This window comes from Xyrauchen texanus, chromosome 1 (assembly GCF_025860055.1).
Source record: "Xyrauchen texanus isolate HMW12.3.18 chromosome 1, RBS_HiC_50CHRs, whole genome shotgun sequence".
In the NCBI taxonomy this organism is placed as follows: Eukaryota; Metazoa; Chordata; class Actinopteri; order Cypriniformes; family Catostomidae; genus Xyrauchen; species Xyrauchen texanus.
The window spans coordinates 54,024,268-54,041,378 of record NC_068276.1 but is presented as its reverse complement, the minus strand read 5'-3'; the positions used below and the strand labels follow the sequence as shown (position 1 = coordinate 54,041,378).

General features: G+C 35.8%; 2 protein-coding genes across 2 annotated transcripts; both read left to right on the top strand.

Moving 5' to 3' along the window:
• The first annotated feature begins 2,460 nt into the window (after positions 1-2,460).
• Positions 2,461-5,417, top strand: LOC127653330 (gamma-aminobutyric acid receptor-associated protein). Its single transcript, XM_052140024.1, has 4 exons — positions 2,461-2,820; positions 4,313-4,391; positions 4,538-4,656; positions 4,753-5,417. The coding sequence occupies exons 1-4, from the start codon at positions 2,731-2,733 to the stop codon at positions 4,816-4,818; spliced, it is 354 nt and encodes a 117-aa protein (XP_051995984.1). The 5' UTR covers positions 2,461-2,730; the 3' UTR covers positions 4,819-5,417.
• Positions 5,418-6,346: 929 nt separating this feature from the next.
• Positions 6,347-16,493, top strand: spata6l (spermatogenesis associated 6-like). Its single transcript, XM_052139430.1, has 13 exons — positions 6,347-6,509; positions 6,718-6,855; positions 8,619-8,667; positions 8,816-8,857; positions 8,967-9,091; positions 9,236-9,304; positions 9,413-9,526; positions 11,402-11,522; positions 11,700-11,731; positions 12,510-12,646; positions 14,672-14,765; positions 14,874-14,971; positions 15,389-16,493. Exons 1-12 carry the CDS (start codon positions 6,414-6,416, stop codon positions 14,943-14,945), a joined length of 1,089 nt encoding a protein of 362 aa, XP_051995390.1. The 5' UTR covers positions 6,347-6,413; the 3' UTR covers positions 14,946-14,971; positions 15,389-16,493.
• Positions 16,494-17,111: the final 618 nt, after the last annotated feature.

Sequence of the window (17,111 nt, the reverse complement as noted above, 5' to 3'; positions counted from 1 at the left end):
AACTGGAAATGTCAGGGGATTTTAAAATGGATTTCCTGGCCAGGACAGAGTAATGGAAACTTCAACAGGGAATAATGTATAAAGGTTTAAAATATTACATTGGCCAGATATCGCTCTGGTTGCCCAGCCTGATCAGGCTGGTCACTTGAGTGATTTAGGGAACTTTAAGATGCTCCCACAGCCTGACCAGCTATAAAGGAATACTTCAGCCAAACATGTAATTTCTCTCATCTTTTACTCTCCTTCATGCCTTCACAAAAGTGTATGTACTTTCTTTCTTCTGCAGAACACAAACAGAGTTTTAGAATAATATTTCAGCTCTTTTGGTCCATGCAATGCAAGTGAATGGTGACCAAAGCTATTAAGATCTAAAAGACAGCATAAAATCAATAGTCTCAAACTCTAGCGGTTTAATCCATGTCTTCTGAAGCCATTAATTCATTTTTTGTGAGAACAGGCCAAAATATAACCCCTTTTTCACTGTATATCGTGCCATTGCAGTCTTTAGGCACAATCATGATTTCAAACTCGATTACACTTCCTAGTGTTTGATGCATGTGCAGAGTGCTAGATGATGCCAGGAAGTGTAATCAAGCTTGAAGTCATGATTACCAAGGAGACTGCTGATATCAAGATTCATAGTGGAAAAAAAAAGTGTTATATTTTGGTCTGTTCTCTTCCAAAAAACAATTGGATTTGGAGACTTTTATGCTGACTTTATGTGATGTTTAGAGCTTCTGCATTCTGGTCACCATTCAGTTGCATTGTATGGACCTACAGAGTTGAAATATTTTTTCTAACAATCATCATTTGTGTTCTACAGAAGAAAGTAAGTTATACATCTGTGATGGCATGAGGGTGAGTAAATGATGAGAGAATTTCCATTTATGGGTGAACCCCACTAGCCAAAACCAGCATAGGTTATTTGACATTTATACACTACTTAGTAGTATTATCGTTTAAATATATCACTGTTATAAATTTGTTGTTGAGCAACAACTGCTGTTCTGCCCTCTGATGTTAATATGTAAAGGTATTATAACCAGCACATTAATATCATGTCTTAGAGGTAGACCGATATATAGGTTTTACAGATTAATCAGTGCCGATAGTCGACTTTTGGAACTATTGGTTATTGGCAAAAAATCTGTTGATCGGTTTTTTCATAATCAAGTCATTTCAAAATAAGAGTCCCTCGTGTGTTTCGGGCTCGTTTATACTTGAGTCACACGTTATGTTCCAAATCATATTTTTTTTTAGTTATCATTAGCATTTTGGTTGAACGAAAAACCGCATCCGAGATATTATTCATTTTGGACTCTGTCTTTGCCTGCCATAATAAGGAAAGAATAAGATTTTTTGTTTACGTTCTATAAATCCATTTGAAAACCTATCGGCCGATTAATCAGTTATCGGCCTTTCCCCACCAACGTAATTATCTGCATAATGTAGTCGTCCGTCTATCATGTATGAGGAGAACAGTTTCCTCCTTTTATGATTAATTAAATAATTAAATATATTATCAGAGTCGGGGAGTAACAAAATACAAGTAACTGGATTACGTATTTAAAATACAAAATATAAGTAACTGTATTCCACTACAGTTACAGTTTAAATCATTTGTAATTAGAATACAGTTACATTCAAAAAGTATTTTAATTACTGAAGAGATTACTTTACATTTTATTGTCATTTGTTTCATTTAATATTAAGTCCTTTCAGATGGAAAACATTTATACATATAAATTATGTGATCCAAAGCGCATTTGAACAGCGGTGAAACACTTTCTTATGATGTGTTACATTCATACGAGCAGACAGAGAAATACGTTTGAAGCACAAGAAATAGAAATAAACCTTGTGTAAATTGTCATCTTTACGCTAAGCTAAAATGCTATTTTTAGCTATTTTACATGCACATGTTACCAGACACAATCATATTTGTTTTATCAGGAAAGTTCAAGTTGGATCATAATTATTTTTTTCTAGTAATATCTTTGATATTAGGGCAAAAATCTTATTCTTGATAATAATTCCTGTATTGTTTTCCTGTAAAAAATATCTTAAAATCCTTAAATCAAAAACAATTTGATTTATCTTGTTTTAGAAACAACACTGGATAATATATTTAGGTTTTTCAGAGAATGTTTTTTTAACATGTGTATTTTGTCTTACTGTACTGGCAGAGTTTTTATAGTCAAAACAAGTGAAAAAAATCTACCAGTGCTGAAGAAGTAATCCAAAGTATTTAGAATACGTGACTGACCTTTAGTAATCTAACGGAATACGTTACAAGTTACATTTTACAGCATGTATTCTGTAATCTGTAGTGGAATACATTTCAAAAGTAAACCTGCTTATTATTCAGACCACCTCAATGTCGATGACCGGAAGTGTGTTGAAATGTCATGTGACCGACCGGAGTACCTCTTTACGTTTCCGAAAATGTAGTCCCTAGTACTACTTATACAGAACAACAACAACATTTCCTAAAGTCGTCGTGTTCAGTCGAGAAACTTTCTCCGCGTCAGGAATTTTTTTTCCGTGTGTGTAGTTTTCAGAAACACGCGAGTTTGTGTTTAGGAAAGTAATGTAAATAAAGTGTACGTGTATTAATGCGCGTCAGAATTGAAAACTCAGCTGTGCGTACATCACTAGATTACATCTCTGAGACCACATTGAGCGTGTGTAAGGCATATTCACTTATATTTTCGCCTTCAGCAAACAACCATGAAGTTTCAATACAAAGAAGAGCATCCTTTTGAGAAGAGGCGATCAGAGGGAGAGAAGATCAGGAAGAAATACCCAGACAGGGTGCCTGTAAGTCTGTGTATATTACAGTAAAGCGTGATAGTCCTGATACATCTGCGTGACATTATCAGGTTATCTTTGATCTGATATACACCGTGTGTACAGCCTTTCTTACTGAGCATACGTTAAACATATATAGATCTGGCATAAGTAGCATGTGAAGGCCTTGTTGATCTTTCGTCATGCCTGTCTAAAGTGCTCGAATTTATGGTTATAAATTGTGTATTTTTAAAAATGTTTAAACCACTCTTTATAAACCTGCTTTGGAAGTAGAATGATGTCATACTTGTTCAGTTCGGTGCTTTGTTTTGTTGTCTCATCTGGTTTGATTCATTAGTGCTTATGGAAAGATTGTAACCTGCTCTACTTTTGTTATGGTTTGTATTAAGAAATAGACTCATTTAAAATGCAATCATGGGGTAAAATGATCCTTTTCTTTGAGTTGGAACATGGTTTGCTGTGAACCTTAAAATATATGCTCTGTCAACATGTAATGTATACAGTCTCTCCACAAGGTTTGCTTTGTTTACCATAAAAAAACAACACAACTAGTAATCCTAAATATATTGCTTAACCAAATTCTAAACCGTCATATACAGCAGAACATCTCTTTTACATGAGATTCAGGATTTTGGATCCATTAATAAAATTAAACCATAAAAACAGCATTTTTGATGAGCTCATCTTATCAAAGATGATCAAGTTGACTCTCCCCAGCTGAAGTATAGTAATCATTTATACATTTTATTCAACTGATACAATCCATCAGCAATTTTGCAAATGTAGTGCCATTACCCTGCTGGGTCAGATAAATATTTTTTTTTAAGGGGCAATTTGTGCCCTGTGGATTTGATTTTTCTTTATTTTTTGAGGGCATTAAAAAACACACTGTCGCCCTTTTATGCAAAATACTTTAATCAGTTTATTCATGTGAATTGCAGATAAATTCAGTAAGATTTTTACTTATTTATATCAGCATCAAGGCATATTTTGTGATGTATTATGCTTTGAATCATATATATATATATATATATGATTCAAAGCATATTATATATATAAACCTTAGAGGGAATTCATGATTGGGGCTCCCCCCACCCCCAACATTTTTAATTTCAAGGGCATATATCGGGTCACTTTCAGTAGTATTTTGCCCTGAGCCTCTTATTAATTTCTGACTCTTTTACCCTGTTATATGAACAATGCCTGAATAATGTCTTATGTGTCTTTAAATGCTGATCCAATAGACTAAGTAGGTGTTTCATTTCATTATCTTGTTCCTCATCTGCAGCCTCATTATCAAAAATAGAACAGCTTTTCTCAGATCCTCTTTGCACGAAGTCAAAAATCACCTACGGTGGGTTTGAAACAGCAAAGAAATTAGTGCATTTAAATGAAACCAGCAACTTTATTTGGTTTCATCTAAGACTACCCTAACTGTACACCCCCCAGTCACTTAAAAATGAATAGTGAGACTAAATGTTGGGGTTTGTTTCTCTTTTAGGTAATTGTGGAAAAAGCTCCTAAAGCCAGAATAGGCGACCTAGACAAGAAGAAATATCTTGTCCCATCTGATCTGACAGGTAAGTTCACCAATTCGGTTAATAATCAATCAATTCATCAAAGCAGAGTATCTATTGCTGTGTTTCGGGTCATTTTGAAGTGAGCCTTTTGATGCTAGCTTAGCAAAATAACCTATTAAAGCACGTTTTATATTGTATATTTAAAGTGGGCCAGTTTTACTTTCTCATCCGAAAACGAATTCACCTGAGAGCTGAGGATGCACTCTTCTTCTTCGTAAACAATGTCATTCCCCCTACCTCTGCCACCATGGGCCAGCTATACCAGGTAGTTCTCTCTCTCATTGTTTTTCTTTGCTCATTCTTTGCGATATTATGCCATGCAGTTTCTTTAATAATTTCTATTCTGTTTTTTAACATGCAGGAGCATCATGAAGAAGATTTCTTCCTTTACATTGCCTACAGTGACGAGAGTGTGTATGGAGAATAGAGCCAAAGGGGAACATAACCCCACCCCTCTCTCTCTTCCTCATAAAACAATATATAGGCATCATGCCTAGAGTTGTCAGAACTGAAGTATCAGATGCACTTTTGCTTTCATTTTATCATATTTCTTTTTCACGCCCCCCCACCATCATCTTTAATTTTTCGTGGTTCTTACACAGTGGTAGCAAAACTGATAGACTCTAGCCCTAATACAATGAAAAATCCATTTTGCCATTGATATACTCTTAAGTGCATGCTTATTCTGCCATTTAAGTTGATTTAACACACCCATGATATACAGACCTTTCAGAGTAAACTCATTTGAAATGTTTCTGACCGTACAAAGAATGTTACAACATTTCTAACTAGCATGTCCAATACTCGCAGGCTTGTCAGCTGAAAAAAAATCACTAAAGTGACTGAAGTGTATTCTGTTTCCGCTTATTCTGATTATTGTATTGTATTACCTAGAAGAGTTTAGATGACTTGATGTATGGTGAAGTTGTAAATCTCAAGTGCAAGTTTTTGTTTTTAGTTTTAGTTTTTTTTGGTATTCAGCTGTATTTCTGGTACTCTTTATGATGACCATATAAATCAATTGCACACTGGTTTTGTCTATTGTCTTCACTGAATTACATTTACATTTATGCATTTGGCAGACGCTTTTATCCAAAGCGACTTACAGAGCCCTTATTACAGGGACAATCTCCCCGGAGCAACCTGGAGTTAAGTGCCTTGCTCAACGACACAATGGCTGTGGGGCTCGAACCAGCGACCTTCTGTTTACCAGATTACCAGTTATGTGCTTAGACCACTACACTGAATCACCACAACAAACAGAATGCATTTTTTTCCCTTCAGTAGTTGTTAGTAAAATTGTTAGCCTTGGAAAGATATTTTGCAAAAGCTGAAAAATATTTACTGTTTCTGGTGTGTTGGAAGCATTATGAATTTCCCCAGGCCAAACTATTGCTTTGACATTTTTATCTAAACTGTTTTGCCAACACTGATTTCTTGAAAGTAAATCCAGACACACAAGCTGGGTCTTTGGAGGCCATAAGATAAAGCAAAGCACAAATATAGACAACAGAAGTCATATTGGCACTTTACAAATGTCATGGATTTATTTTTCAACATTAAGGTTTTGGATAAAAATGTATTATATGGATTAAAATTTAATGAATATATAGGGGAAAGTATATATTTTTATAAGCAAGTGTTTGCAGTATTTCACCTCATTTCTTTTCAAATTCAGAGCACAAACATGCCATGTCATAAAGGCATGTATAATAGTTATACAATAATTAGGGAAACGCTGTTTGTTCACGCTGCTGTCACTGCTTGATATTTCATGCCAATTAACACATTCCCATAATGCTGATAAACGTTTATGGAAACTTAACAATTTAGGAAAAAGTACAGAAAACTACAAGTCAACATGGCAACCACTGCAAAACTACAACTCCCGTGTTCCCATCTGTTTTCCGGTTGCTGCCATCTTCAAAATAAAAGTCCTCAGAGGGCGACTTGACCCCAGCGAAGACGGATCGTTATGTCGGATGCCATGGAAACGCGACGCTGTCCTCGGTTTTCCATGTTATGAAGGATCCTGGAACATTTATGTTGGAGGTAACAGCAAGGCCCAAGATGAGTCAGAAATCAGTAAAGGTGGTCGTTGAACTGCACCTGAGGGCGGTGAGGATTTATTAATAATGATAAATCTAAAAAAAAAAAAATAAAAAAAAATAATGATAAATCTTAGGAAGCTGCTCGTAGCCTAACTAACTTCAGATAGAGACTATCAAGAACACTAGAAAGCTGCACCACTAGTAGAGAGTGCAGAGTATATAATACGTAGTGTTTCCTGGGAATATGCATAGTGAAATTATCATATTTATTTTAGATAACTTGTCCAGGGGTGCATTTACCAGCCAAAGATGACGTCTACCTCAGCGTGTCTCTAATGAACCAGTACAGGAAATCAGGATGTCTTCCTGCAGTTTTTCCATTGCTGTTTCGGGAGAGAATTAGGTTTGAAAAGGTGGAGTAATTTGTTTTTTATTTTTGTAATAAATAAATTAATAAATAAATGCAATTATTTCTTATTATTATTGATAAACATTGGCTGCCATATGTTTGGAATAATGCAAAGATTTAGCAGTTTTCGGAAGTAAATTGGTACTTTAATTCATCAAAGTGGCATTCAGCTGATCACAAAGTATATTCAGAACATTACTGATGTAAAAAAAACAGCACCATCACTATTTGAAAAAAGTCACTTTTGATCAAATCTAGACAGGCCCCATTACCAGCAGCATCACTCCAACACCTTATCCTTGAGTAATCATGCTAAATTGCTAATTTGGAACTAGAAAATCACTTGTCATTATATCAAACACATTTGAAAGCTATTTGGTTTGTTAAATGAAGCTTAACATTGTCTTTGTGTTTGTTTTTGAGTCGCCACAGTGTGCAATAGACTGGCATGTCTTAAGATCAATATTAGGTAGAAAATGGCAAAAAAGAAACAGCTTTCACTAGAAACTCATCAGCCAATCATTGATTTGAGGAATTAAGGCTATTCAATGCTTGAAATGCTTGAAGATTTCATACAAAGGTGTACACTACAGTCTTCAAAGACAAAGGACAACTGGCTCTAACAAGGACAGAACGAGATATGGAAGTCCAGATGTACAACTAAACAAGAGGATAATTACATCAGAGTCTCTAATTTGAGAAATAGACGCCTCACATGTCCTCAGCTGACAGCTTCATTGAATTCTACCCGCTCAACACCAGTTTCATGTACAACAGTAAAGAGAAGACTCAGGGGTGCAGGACTTATGGGAAGAACTGCAAAGAAAAATACACTTTTGAAACAGAAAATCAAAAAGAAAAGGTTAAAGTGGGCAAAGAAACACAGACATTGGACAACAGATGATTGGAAAAGAGTGTTATGGATCTGAACCCCATTGAGCTTTTGTGGGATCAGCTAGACTGTAAGGTGGGTGAGAAGTGCCCGACAAGACAGTCACATCTATGGCAAGTTCTACAGGACGTGTGGGGTGAAATGTCACCTGAGTATCTGGATAAACTGACAGCTTGAATGTCACGGATCTGCAAACCTGTCATTGCTGCATGTGGAGGATGTTTTGATGAGAAGTCTTTGAAGAAGTTGAAGTAAAACATTTTTCAAATTGTAATAGTAATTTCTCACGTTATTAATGTCCTGACTATATATTGTGATCAGTTGAAAGACACTTTGTTGAATAAAAGTACCAATTTCTTTCCATAAGAGCAAAATCTGTACATTATTCCAAACTTTTGGCTGCCAGAGTATATTTCATTATTTTTATTTATGATATTTTTATCATTTTATATATATATAATCAATAATAATAATAATAGGTAACAGCATAAATGTATAAATAACATATTATAGTATATATATATAATCTGTACTATAATATTGTATTCATTATTTATTCTGGAGTTTTATATTATTCTTTATAATTATAAAGTTTGAAATTCTTCTTGAAATTTACATTTACATTTATGCATTTGGCAGACGCTTTTATCCAAAGCGACTTACAGTGCAATTATTACAGGGACAATCCCCCCGGAGCAACCTGGAGTTAAGTGCCTTGCTCAAGGACACAACAGTGGCATCTTGGTGGTGCTGGGGCTTGAACCCCCGACCTTCTGGTTAGTAACCCTGAGCCTCAACCACTGAGCCACCACTGCACCACTGCCATCAAGCCATCACACAGATATGTATGTAAACTCACATTTTCTTTGTCGTAGATTCAGAAGTTTGCCACCGACCCATGTGCAATTGCTGAATTCTTACAGTGTGAGTTCTACCTTCTCTTCTTCCTTTTGCCATTGTCAACCTTCTTCATCTCCTTCTTATTTGCCATCTCTCATTCTCCATAACGGTTCTCAGTCTGTCTTCCAATCTGAAATATTGCGTATCAAAATATCTTTCTTCTTTTCTCCAGCTGAAACTGTAAAATTTGAACTCATTCAGTTGATTCCTCCAGGTAAAACTGAATCTATTGAACTTTTTTGCCAGTCATTGTACCATACTAGTGGCACACAAATGACAAATCACAGCATAACTTAAGTTGCTTTCTAAATGCCTTTATAAAGCTGGTGAAATACTGGCCAGTTATGAGGAAGATGCTCGAAGCTTTCTTTTCCCAGAGCCTAAGCTGGTCCCATCTTTCTCTGGCATACAGAGAGAAGTACTAATGACACGGGCTTCCACTTTTTCAGTAAGTTTTTATTAATTGAGCAGTCGAATTGAATTTATATAGGCTACTTAAATTACAATATTTGATCCAGAAACTACAATTCAGATTTTTGGCATTATTAATATTGACTAGCATCTGTCTTTAATATTCATGGATTCACTACAGGGTATTTCTCCAAGGTTAGAGTTCTCTTCAAAGACAACAATCAGTGAAATCTCCACCTCTGTTCCTGTGGTAAAAAATACAGATTTTGAAATTGAATAAATGAATTATAGCGTTATTGCTTGAGAATACTGATTGCTATATTGCTTTTTACTTTGTAATATGTTTTATTGGCTTTAGAGTGCTATGACAAGGAAGAGTGCAAAGAAGTCTCTGCAGCAGTGTAGAACCTCATCCCAAAGACATCTCTCTTCTGCTCCTTGGAGGCAAAGACGACTCTGGGACAGAGATCAGGTATCAAAGGCTCCTCATTTGTATTCTAGACTATTTTTGCCTGGGGGGCCAAGGTGGGGCTGGGTGTGCTTGTAGGGGGAAGCTGTATTATACCTTAAATGTCCCCTGTATACATATAAACCATAATTTGCTGTTTTAATATTTGCCGACATGCAATTTTATAAAGACACCAAATTTGAGTAAAAATATATATTTTTTTCAAATATATAGTGTATATAGCTCTCATTGGGGGGTGTGTGGTAAATTATGGGTGGATGCTGTGGAGAATAGTGGGAAGCCTCCACATGCACTAGGTCTCCACGGTAACGCGCTCAACAAGCCATGTGATAAGATTGACGGTCACAGACGCGGAGGCAACTGAGATTCATCCACCACCACTCGGATTGAGGCGAGTCACTACGCCACCATGAGGACCTAGAGCACATTGGGAATTGGGCATTCCAAATTGGGGAGAAAAGGGGAGCAATAATTTTAAAAGAAAATACACCCTAACCGTCTTGTTTTACCCACAAACTTTAAGCCATGTTGCCATGCTGTTCTTTAGAATGACTAAATATAATCAGCATTTACAGGTCTTGTAAGTGGTCACCATTTCCTTTAAGATGCTTTTAAGTATTTTTAAATTCACTAGTTCATTTTAAATGGTCCAGTGTTACAAGTGAATTTTTAAACGTATCTATCTCAATTACTATGAGGTTGCAATTCTCCGTTATTGAGTACACAGTGATTGGTGGGCCATGTGTTAAGTATTTGATTGATAAATGGTGTTCATAAAGAGGATGTTGTGTTGGGCTCAGGTGCATTCAATAAGGCAGAAAATCAGATACAGGGGTGGCTGTGACTCAGATGGTAGAGCGGGTCGGCTGCTAATTGCAGGGTTGGCGGTTCGATTCCCGGCCCACATGACTCCACATGCCGAAGTCTCCTTGGGCAAGACACTGAACCCCAAGTTGCTCCCAATGGCAGGCTAGTGCCTTGCATGGCAGCTCTGCCGTCATTGGTGTGTGAATGTGAGTGTGTATGGGTGAATGAGACACAATTTAAAGCGCTTTGAATACCGCTAAAAGGCGTTATATAAATGCAGACCATTTACCATTTACCATGATAATAACGTGAGAAATTGTGCTATAAAAGTCCCTTAACTTACACTTACACCAGCACATATTATCCACATTAAGTATAACTGGAGCTGGCAGGTCCAAAGATGCAAAACTAATGCTGAACTATCTCCAGAAGTCGTTGGCTCATTATTCGTTTGACATTAGATTTCTCCAATCCGCACTCTCTGGAGCCAACAATTTTACAAAGATATCATTAGGACAAATAGGTTAAAGAATATATTATTATATCAAACAGGCCTATTGACACGGAGGCACTTCAGTAACAAATAGCATGTGTGATATGTATGTGTACACGCATATGGGACATTGGAAATCAACGTGATTTATTTTTCTCATTTGTGTAAATATAGTACTCATTTTTCTTGTAATAAACAAAGAAATATGTATCCTGTGATAGTAAATGTATATACATACAGTACAAAAAAAAAAAAAAAAAAAATATATATATATATATAAAATGTATTGTAGGGCAACAAAAAATCTACACTATTACATACAGTATGTAAGATCTCTAATGACCCTGTGAACTTTTGATACTTGAGCAAATATGAAAGCTATATTTATTTACAATTTATTCTTGAAAGGTCTTGATGATCAAGACCATAAGATCAAGACTGAGATATTTTGACAAATCAGTGGTAGCCAGCAGAGGGCACAAAAGCTCACTGAAGAATAAAGTGTAGACACTTTTATTTAATCTACTACTTGTGCTTTTGTCATTTACTGTATATGTGCAATGCTGGGTCCACTACAGGTTCATATGAAGGAGTCCTGGTCAGATGGACAGTCTTCTTCCCACTATTCACCTGTTTCTGGCAGAAGCTCCAGATTAAGGAATGTGTCACCTCATTATTCAACACCATCAAGTGAAACAGGTATGAATACTATATCGCTATTAATTAAAATTCAACTTGATGCAAACTAAGTAGATCTTTACATTTTTATTTGTCTTTGAGAAGTTCAGTTTGACCTTTTTTATTTTGTTTAACTAACAGAATGTTAATTTGTAATCCATAATCAGACTACAGTATGCACTTGCATTTTCTCCTCAGGAAACTCAAGAGGAAGCTATTCCAGACCTTTGGTTGGTCATCTGTAATTCTCTATATACTATAACTTTCAGATCAGTAAGTTAAAGGAATATTCCAGGTTCAATACATGTTATGCTCAATCGACAGTATTTGTGCATAATGTTGATTACCAAGTGTTTCGACTTGTCCCTTCTTTTTCTTTGATTAAAGCAAAAATCTGGGTTACAGTGAGACACTTACAATGGAAGTGAATGGGGCCCATCTGTAAACTTGTAAATACAGTACTCGCTGTACAGATGTGAACAATATTCAAGTAATATGATTTTAGTGTGAAAAAATTGCATTTAACATTTTCTGTGTAAAGTGATATCCAATTGTACAACGTTGTTGCCATGGTGATGTAATGCTGCAAACACTAAAACCCTAAAAAAAAAAGAATTAATGTGTGCTTTTATGCAATTTTAAGCTTAAAATGTCTGCCTTGAATCCCTCGAAAAAATAGATCCCATTGATTTCCATTGTAAGTTCCTCACTGTTGATTTTTATTTTTTTATTAAATTTTTTTAAGAAAAGGAGGAACAAGTCGGAATTAATTTTTTGTGGTAATCAACATTATGCCACAAATGCTGTCGATTGAGTTGAATTTGTATTAAACCATAAATATTCCTTTAAAATCTGTCTACATTAACTGTTGAAATAGTCTGATCTGAAGAGAAGTTTGTTTTTAGCCTGTACCTTGTAGCGTATTTCATTGTATAAGTCATGAATTCCTCAGGGAAAACATTAGGTGTGTTGACAGACATGAGCTGTGACTTTCCCTCATTATTTCAGGTCCCTGACATGGACTCTACAGACACAGATGATCTCCTTGACTTTGCTGAGGAAGTGGGCCATCATCATTCCCTAATGGAATATGAGAGATCTCCCAGCTCAAGTCACTCCAGCATAGAAAGACAGAGACACAATGTGTATGTTTACGTGTATGAGTGTTTTCAAGATAGACCTGCGTGAATGATGTAGACTGTGTACCAACTACTCTGAATTGTTTACAAGTAGAAACAGCTTTGGTGTTCCCATTTTAAATGTGTTGACAGAAAATTAGTAGATTTTTACATTTTCTGAGGAAAACTTGAGTGGTATTTACTGCTTACCTGTGCAAAACTTGCTGCAACAATGCTGGGGTGGTCTGGGTGGTTGCCGGGGCTTTGCAGTGTGGTTGCTTTGGTGTTCAGGATGGTTGCATTCTACTGCCCCAATCAAAGAGGCCCACCACCCCCAAGTCTCTAAGATATTCAACAGTAGGCATGACTTGGTAAGTCTATGTGACTTTTTCATGCGTTTTATTATCCACCAGGTGAACATTTTAAAGGGGTCATGAAATGGAAAATAAAATGTTCCTTGATATTTAGACATATAAGAGGTAACTGCACTATTAATTCAAAATTTCCTTCCCAGTCTAAAATGAGCATTTATAGTTCCCACTTTATTGAAACTTCTTTGAAAACTGTGTTTGTGTTACGCCACAAGACATTGCTCAGTTGTATTTAAACGCCCCAGAACAAGTGTCATCGCACCCTTGGCTATGCCCACTGGCTTTCAGTTCTTATCAACAGTGAGGGAGAGAGATAGGTCTAGTGTGACCAACTATTCTTGAACAACAAAGGGGACCCATCTGGACTATTTTGTAGTTTTTAGTGCATATAACATGCATTACACAGACATCTTTGACCATTGTCATGTTTATCGTGCCACTTTTAAAAGACACAGTGTCAAGTTACAACTCAGAAAAGGAAAATCTGCTCTGCGTCTTGCTGTTCTTGCACCCATCTGCGCTATTTTTAATTGTTGGTGTATGTAAACAAACTCTAGCTGGATGTCTTTGCCATTTGGATGTGTTTCTGCCGATCTTGCCTCAGTGTGTATGCATCGTGTTTTACCGTGCTATGGACTGTGTTTGTGTGGCTAATATCAGCGTGGACTGCTTGTGAACCAGTCATAATACAATTCAAGCTTTTCAAAGGAACTGTTATTGAAGAATGGGTCAGTTTAAAACACTCGGACATGACAGCAAAAACCGTGAGTAAACAGTTTAATTCACGAATATTTAAAATGTCATGACTGTTTGATAGTTATGGTGCTGAATGTTAACAGTTGTGCTTGAGTTAAGTTTAATATATTCGGATGCAATGTGTTGGATGTGCATTGTGTAAACGCTGAAATTTAGTTTTATAATGCTGTGGAGCTTGTTCATTCTCTTCCGATTGAGTTTCAAATATGGCTGTATTTTAGGGGCTGCACGATGTTAGCCAATCAGAGCAGTGAGCATTTACACTGAAGTTTAAAGGAGACTCTGAAGCCAAAACTGAGCGTTTGAGACAGAGGGCCAGAGATGGGTGGAAAATGATCATTTATTACTAAACTATGACCGTTTCGAAAACTTTGGAAAACTTAACTGACATTATCAGTTTAAGCTCAGGGAAGATAAAAAAAAAAATATTTCATGACCCCTTCAAGTCTAATTGCATAGAGAATCATAACCCAGGTCTTCAAACTGCACAGGATGAGTAACACACTGAAGTTGAATACTTTGGTGTAGTGGTTTACTCAAATCCCTAAACACAAGTATTCGAGGTGATGATCTTGTGACGCTCATTTCAGCTATTATGACACGTGTCTTGGATTCTTTTGACTTGAGTTGGTTCTATTTAGTCATTTGGCAATTGGCCAACCGGTTTGTTTAATTGGCCTGAATCGATTCACAATTAAATCTGATTCGTCCAGACAGCTCACTCGTGTACTGAATCTTTTGGAGCCATTTTAAATGGGTCGCTGAATGAAATGGATATACAGTTGATAGAAACAAAAGGCTACTTTTCTGAAAGGTAATTTTGAGAGACTTCTACTAGAGCTGTGTACAAAGATGGTCAGTAAGGTGCTTGTGATATTAATAAACAAGATTGAGATAAATTATAAGGTGTGTTGTTTTTTTACAGCTCTCTCTTGGGCTCTTCTAATGTGTGGGAGGAAGTACAAGAACGCATTCAAAGCCTTTTAACATCTCCCAAAGCAGTTCATAGACTAGCCTGTGTGAGTACCACTCAAATTCACACACACTACTGTTTTATGATTAACAGCTATAGAATGTTGCTCTGAATGTGCAAACCTCCACTTTAGAATCTTGATTTTTGGTGACAGGGTGCCACTGACTCAGAGATAGATGAAGTTCTAGTACGGAGATCTATTTTGGAACACTCCTGCCCATTCTAAAGACCAATGTGTACTATAAGGAAGTGGTATGTATATATTGTTTACCCAGTGCTACTGTTAGTATACTGTCAGAAAATGTTGTTCTCATTTACTCACCATCATTCATATGACTTTCTTTCCTCTGTGGAACACAAAAGGAGGTCTTTGGCAGGTGGTTGGGGACTGATAGCCTCAGTCACCATTCACTTTCATTGTAAGTGAAAAAAGATGCAATAAAAGTGAATGGTTACTGAGGCTAACATTCTGCCTAACATCTCCTTTTGTGTTCCACGGAAGAATGAAAGTCATACAGGTTTGGAACAACAGTAGAGCAAGGAAATGATGACAAAACTATCATTTTGGGGTGAACAATCCCTTTTTGACTGCCATAATTATCTAAATGTGGACTAAGTGTTGCAGTGCATCAATGGATACTTGATGACCATTCTTCTCCTCTTTCTCAGATGAAGCCAAAGTCCCCATTCCAGCTGTGATTTCCTGAGGCATTGCATCATATTCCCTTCTCTAGTGCATGTGTTATGTTTGTTGATGTGTTTGTGTTGTAGATATAAAAAGTGAACTAGTATATTCCTGGTGTTTTTGAAGCCGATGAAGGGTGCTCTTATCCTAGCTGAATGGCTATTAAAAAAGACTTTTATGAAAATAAAATGGCAGATTTTGTGCTTTTGACAGTTTTCTAAAAATATAACCCCCAAGAGCAAAAAGACCAAAAAGACCTATATCTCTTATCCTGTATAATAAAGAGATAAAAACCTCAAGACCAAAAAAAAAAGTACTTTAATCATGTCCTGTCCCTTTTTGCATTTTACTGTAAAGCAAATGCGTTTACCTTTGTTTATTAATGCATTTCTAATGCAATAACTGCTTTGGTTGATGATCAGTGTTGAGTAAGTTACTCTAAAAAGTAATTAATTACTAACTACTAATTAATATTCTACAGTGTAATTAGATTTCTGTAATAATTACTTCCTAAAATCCTTATCAACATCGGCCAGATGAAAAATACAAGGATAGACATGAAACTGTTCTTTTAATTCTTTCAAATAAATCATAAATAATTCATAAATTATTCATGAACTGGCCAAAGAATTTAAGGGGGCAGTGATAAATTAGAAAACATATATTTTAACATTCTCTTAGTAATGCATTATACCCATCATTGTTGATTGTCAAGTTAAAATGACTAAGGGGGCCTCAGGAGTGTTGTCTGGGATACTATACAGTAGCTGAATTGCCCCCTTGGACTTCATTTCCCCTTGAGGTTTCAATGAAATATATCCATCTATATCTAGTAATAGACACTTGGGTGTTAGCCATGGCTGTTATCTTGTGTTATGCAAAGAACATTCAGTACACTCACAGTATACTCTGTTTTTGTAATTGAACAATGCTTGTTGAAACTTGTTAACTGATTAGCATGTCATACCAAAAGAATCATTTTATGAAAGTACAGATAGCTTTTTAGATAATATTCTATATAGCCCTTACTTGTGGTATGAAGAACAGAATAATATGTAGTTTGTTACACAAATGTAGAAAATATAATTTACCAGAAAACATTTTTTAGGGGGTGCATTATTTTTCAGGTGTTGACATGTTTGTCTTTTTTATTTTGTAGATACACATACAGTACATATTGAATCATACAGTATAACTAGTTTGACTACTGTATAAACACGGTTGTACAATGATGTGCTTTACAGTGTAAATTCTGTTCCAGAACTCCAAACATGGACCATTAATGCTTCAAATCAATCGTTTTCCTTATTTCTGATGTAACACAGAATTTTAAAGAAATTAAATAACATGAAAGAATCATAAAAGTGGCTCAGTGGTATAAATTTGGCACTGATGTTTAAGTGCCCTTAAAATGTAATAGTTGTGTGATTCGTTAAAAAATAAAATTGGTGGCTTGCTAAAGAATCTGCTAAGGTTTTCCACCTTCACTGTTAATTATGACAAAATAATTTATTTGCATGTTGAAAGTTTGTACCAAGAATTTGCTTTTCACTCTAAAAGCCATTTCTGTACTCATCATCAAATTGCTTCATGCAATATTTTGTTTTAATTTTTAAAATTTGTATAAAAATGTTCATTTCTTATATCACATTCAATTTGGCACACATTTGAAATGAAAGACACGCTAAGCTAATAAACATTTGGCTT

What these genes read in the sequence shown, in the direction of transcription:
- spata6l (XM_052139430.1), top strand. Translation starts at nt 6,414, where the DNA reads ATGAAGGATCCTGGAACATTTATGTTGGAGGTAACAGCAAGGCCCAAG. An exon ending in TTGAACTGCACCTGAGGGCG is followed by an intron (nt 6,510 to 6,717) that starts GTGAGGATTTAT and finishes TATTTATTTTAG; the next exon opens with ATAACTTGTCCAGGGGTGCA. An exon ending in GACTCTGGGACAGAGATCAG is followed by an intron (nt 9,527 to 11,401) that starts GTATCAAAGGCT and finishes GGTCCACTACAG; the next exon opens with GTTCATATGAAGGAGTCCTG.
- LOC127653330 (XM_052140024.1), top strand. Translation starts at nt 2,731, where the DNA reads ATGAAGTTTCAATACAAAGAAGAGCATCCTTTTGAGAAGAGGCGATCA. An exon ending in TGTCCCATCTGATCTGACAG is followed by an intron (nt 4,392 to 4,537) that starts GTAAGTTCACCA and finishes GTATATTTAAAG; the next exon opens with TGGGCCAGTTTTACTTTCTC. An exon ending in CCATGGGCCAGCTATACCAG is followed by an intron (nt 4,657 to 4,752) that starts GTAGTTCTCTCT and finishes TTTAACATGCAG; the next exon opens with GAGCATCATGAAGAAGATTT.